Source organism: Trametes versicolor (assembly GCF_000271585.1).
Source record: "Trametes versicolor FP-101664 SS1 unplaced genomic scaffold TRAVEscaffold_8, whole genome shotgun sequence".
In the NCBI taxonomy this organism is placed as follows: Eukaryota; Fungi; Basidiomycota; class Agaricomycetes; order Polyporales; family Polyporaceae; genus Trametes; species Trametes versicolor.
The window spans coordinates 1,730,643-1,734,891 of NW_007360328.1; the positions used below are offsets into that span (position 1 = coordinate 1,730,643).

At 60.6% G+C, this 4,249-nt stretch overlaps 1 protein-coding gene across 1 annotated transcript; it reads left to right on the plus strand.

Annotated features, from left to right (window-relative positions):
• Positions 1-1,719: 1,719 nt before the first annotated feature.
• Positions 1,720-2,083, plus strand: TRAVEDRAFT_49595 (uncharacterized protein; the record flags this gene model as incomplete). Its single annotated transcript, XM_008042097.1, has 2 exons — positions 1,720-1,858; positions 1,911-2,083. The coding sequence occupies 2 exons, from the start codon at positions 1,720-1,722 to the stop codon at positions 2,081-2,083; spliced, it is 312 nt and encodes a 103-aa protein (XP_008040288.1).
• Between the last annotated feature and the right edge of the window lie 2,166 nt (positions 2,084-4,249).

A 4,249-nucleotide genomic window follows, 5' to 3' on the forward strand; every position in this document is an offset into this window, starting at 1 on the left:
CCCCACTTCCGGGCAGGCTCTCGCTCCCGGCCGGACGGACGCACGTACTACGTGCACCCTCCCCCACTTCGCCCCTCCCCTCCGCGCCCTCGCAACCCGTCCGCCCGCCCGCCCGCCCGCGTACGCGGAGATGAGCGCCCGCCACGCACGCCGTGCCTGTACCGTACAGGGTGCCAGGGCGCATCTCCGATCTGCGTCCGCAGGGTCGGCGCACCGTGTCTGCGCGGACTTTGTCGCCAGATCCGGCGCGGCGCGCGGCGCGCGGGGACGCGCGGGACGGCTGGCGAGGCGAGGCGAGGCGAGGGGCGCAGGTTGCTGCACCCCGGGGGAAGGTGCGAGAGGAGCGGACGTGTCTGGACGTGGCGGGGCACGTTCGACGACGCCCCCAGTGCCCACATATCGAGCGCGGGGCTGTTCGTGCTCTGACCCTTCCCGCCGCCGTCCTGCTGCAGCCGGCACGGTGGGGATGCGTCTCGTAGTCCGCTGTTTCCATGTACGCTCACAGAATAGATTCCGGCGGCGGCGCCGTCGACGTCCCCGACGTGTCCTGCATGTATCATCTCGAGGACCCTTCGCCGTGTCTGTGTCTGGGACACACATCCTGCTGCTAACGAGCTGGCCCAGAAGACGAGCGCACGTCGACGCGAACGCACGCTCGCCGACTCGGACGCCACGGGGAATGCAAGAGAGCCCGGGCACGACGCCCACCGCTCGATGTTCGAAGAACGCTGACGACGTTGTGCGCATGCGCGCGGAGCTGCACACGGACGCGGGGCACGCTGTACGGAGAGTTCTGCGGACAGCGCGCACACTCGCCGTGGGCACGCGATGCAGGGCCTCCCCATCCCGCTCACGAGGCAAATAGACCATCCCATCCCACCGACGGAGCGCACCCTGCGCCCGTGCACGCCCTGCCCGAATCGTCCGCGCATGGCACGCCGCGGAGAACGCCCACGACGGGGCCTGGGAGCCCCGTTCACGACAAGGCCATGAACCATCCATCTGCAGCCGCGCGCGACGTTCAGGCGGGACCGGGAGCAGTATTCCTGCCGTCTCGTGGGCCGAGGCGTGGAATGCACGTCGTGCACTAGACGATGCATCCGGGGACGTGCCATACGCTGTGCAAAAGCTCGTCGGGAACGGGGAGGCGGGGAGATGATTTGTGTCGGACAGCGTGTATTCACATGGAAGAGGTACGCGTGATCCTCTTCAAGCTCAGGTTGCGTTGCTGATGTGGTTCTGCTGTAGGTGTGAGCACTGTGTATTGCGTCCCTGACGTCTTGTATGTGCTCTGAGAATACGGGAGATGCTCCCGTAAACGACCGGCGGAATACTCACCGGCAGTGCAGTTGCATGAATACTGCGAGCTCAAACCCGAGTTCTTCATTCGCTCCTGGAAAGTGTGCTCGTGATGCGGGAGAAGACATGAGGCTCGACTCGTCGCCGCCGCGTCCTTGCACGTCTACTTAGTACACGCTGCGAGGTACGCACTCAGGCTAGCTTGCCCGAATCCCTCTGATTTCCTGCGCACCACGATCAGCTAGACTCAGTACTCGGGGTAGTTGTGACCTCGGCCAGCACTACTTCTTCGCGCTACGCCCATGGAAGTGTGTATCTCGTGGTCAAGAGATTCTGCGATTAGGCATGGCGACCCGGAGACTCACTCGACAAGTACGGCGGACGAGGGCTCACAACACGACCACGCGAGGCGAGCACGGCATGCTTTCCGCATCAGCACAAGGTCGCATGCTCTCGCAAACGCCAGCCGTCGCGTTCGCGAACGCGACGAGCTCGACTTCGTATCCGCCGAGCAGACTCGCTCGCACGTCCGCGATGTGGTCTCAACGCCCTTCAGCAGGTACGTCCAGCTAGAAGCAGTAGCATGGTCGCGCTTGTTGACACACTTGTAGTGATCTCTCCAGGAGCCTCTCCTCTGGGAGTGCGGGCCTTCGATTGCTCGTACTCGCTGCCGGTTCCCATGCACGCGCTCGCGGACCGCGGTGCTCGTTCCAAGCTACGGGGCCTCGCGACAAACTCGTACCCTACCGCGCAAACTTGCAGCGTCGATATGCACGTTCGATAATGTTTCTAGGCTGCGTCCAGGGCCGTTGGACACGTTTGGCGAGCTCCTGTCTGTAATACACCACTGTGGAGCTCTCGTACGCGCGCAGGAGTGTCTTCTCGAGACGTCGTGCACGTCTCGAGAGCCCTCCAGCAGGTACGTTCCGTCAAACATGGTGCCGTCGTGCTCGCTCACGCCCTGATGATGAACCTGTCAGACACCTCTCCTCGGCAGGCTCCAGCCCTCGGTCTCTTGTGCACGCTATACCTACTCGTGCACACGCCTGTAGATGACGGTACGAGTCCCTGTCTGCTTGCGCGCGCCGCGGATGCCGATTCCTGCGTGCAGGATCAAGTCACAGACTTGCGACGTCAACATCCGCATTCGACGACGCCTAACGCCCGCGTCCACATGCCCCGCCAAGCCCCGGGCCCCATGCTCAATGCAACAGCCCCCGCGACGCTCGCATGCGCCGCGGCGTCGTCATGATGCGGCCTCCAGCTCGTTTCGTAAGATGAAATCGGCGCGTCCCTGCAATCCGGGAGCGTCTTCGTTCGGGTGCGAGGTGCGTAAATCCCGCGTCCGTCGCGTACGCCGTTGTCTCAAGCTTACTATCCCTGTGACAGGCGTGGGGATCGTATGAAATACCCGTCGAAGCGTCTGGTTTCATCGTGCACAGACCTCAAGACTGCCCCCGCTCATGCTTGCTGCTCCTCGCAAATCCTACGTTTGTCTGGAACGTGTGGTTTAGTTTCGTGAGGCTCTTGTCTACAAGGGCGCGGCGGGCCCGAGTCCATACCATCCTGTCATAGAATCAGCTTCAATATATTTTCGAGTCGTTATGCCTGATTCTCCTCGTGTGGGAACACGAACAGCGATTGCGAGCGCGAATAAACGACTCCCGACGGATTACCGGTTGCCAGAAGAAACGATCGGACTTCTAGGTGGTGGGCGCACATCCTGACGATCTCGCGAGCTGCGGTGTGGCATTTCGCGGGTCTCTGCTCCTGTTTCAGGAGGAAACCAGCCGTGTCGCCTGAGACAACTGCTCGCGGGCGCAAGTCGCTGCCCGCGCGTCCGATCCCCGCGCATGCCTCATGCTCGCGCCAGCGGAGCTATTCAGTCCGGAGCCTCGTTGTCGAACGGAGGAATAAGATATATTGTGACTAGTATACGAGCCACGCAAACTCCGAGCCGATGCAGGAACATCACCATTTCCGTCGCGTCGCAAGCACGACCATTCGGTCGGAACCTCAGGAGAGCGGCCTCCCAATGACGGAAGATCCGCTCACTTGTGTACGTCCGGTCGTCTCCGCGTTGGTCCCTGTTTCACGGCCGTAGAGGACACGCTGCCTGCGGTTTGATGCACGTCTCGACGCTGTGCAGTGGCGGAAGTCTGTTAGAAAACAACTGAAAGGCGGGGCGGACCCTGCTTGCTGTCCCACACATCAGGGACCCGCACTTCTGAGTGATAGTACTCTTGAGAATGCACGAACTCACGAAGGGGTAGAGACAGACAAGAACGCGCGTCGCTGGGCGTGGGGCGACGTCTTGCGAAGGTGTTCTAATTGTGAGCGTCGTGCACTACCATCCAACGGGAGTTTCGAAGGCGTAGAGTTGCCGCTGTTATCAGACGATATTGCTACTCGTGTACGCGCTGTCGCGTGTGCCCAGGGGAAACCTGTGTGCCGGTCAATAACGTTATTGTCCGCCCTGAATCAGACGACGTACGACACAGTTGTCGCCGTGTTTGTGCGTTCTGGGGTTAGCAAATGGCGGTGATGTTGAACTTCTGTGTCTACGGCTGTGCCGGACCGGGAGTGGCAGTGATAGTGGCTGTGCGTCTACCATACGCCAGCATGGACTTTCCTACTTACCATATACGTACATTCTTTTGTTCTGTACTTACTTGGCATCCTGCCATCCCTCCACATGATTCTGGTACGTTCTACGATGTTCCGGACTATTCTAGACAGCGTCCGGATTACTCGCATTACTCAGCCATGGACTATCTGACCTTATGTCGATTATGCTCCCTTACTCAGCGTTACTCATCGCTCAGTCAGCGTCCTCTGGACGTCACATGCTCTCTTCTTATACGCTTACTCATCGTCCTCCCCAGTAGTATATAAGGAGGACTCTGCAGGCCTCTGCTCTTCAGTCGTTCTCTCACAGACTGAAGAGTAA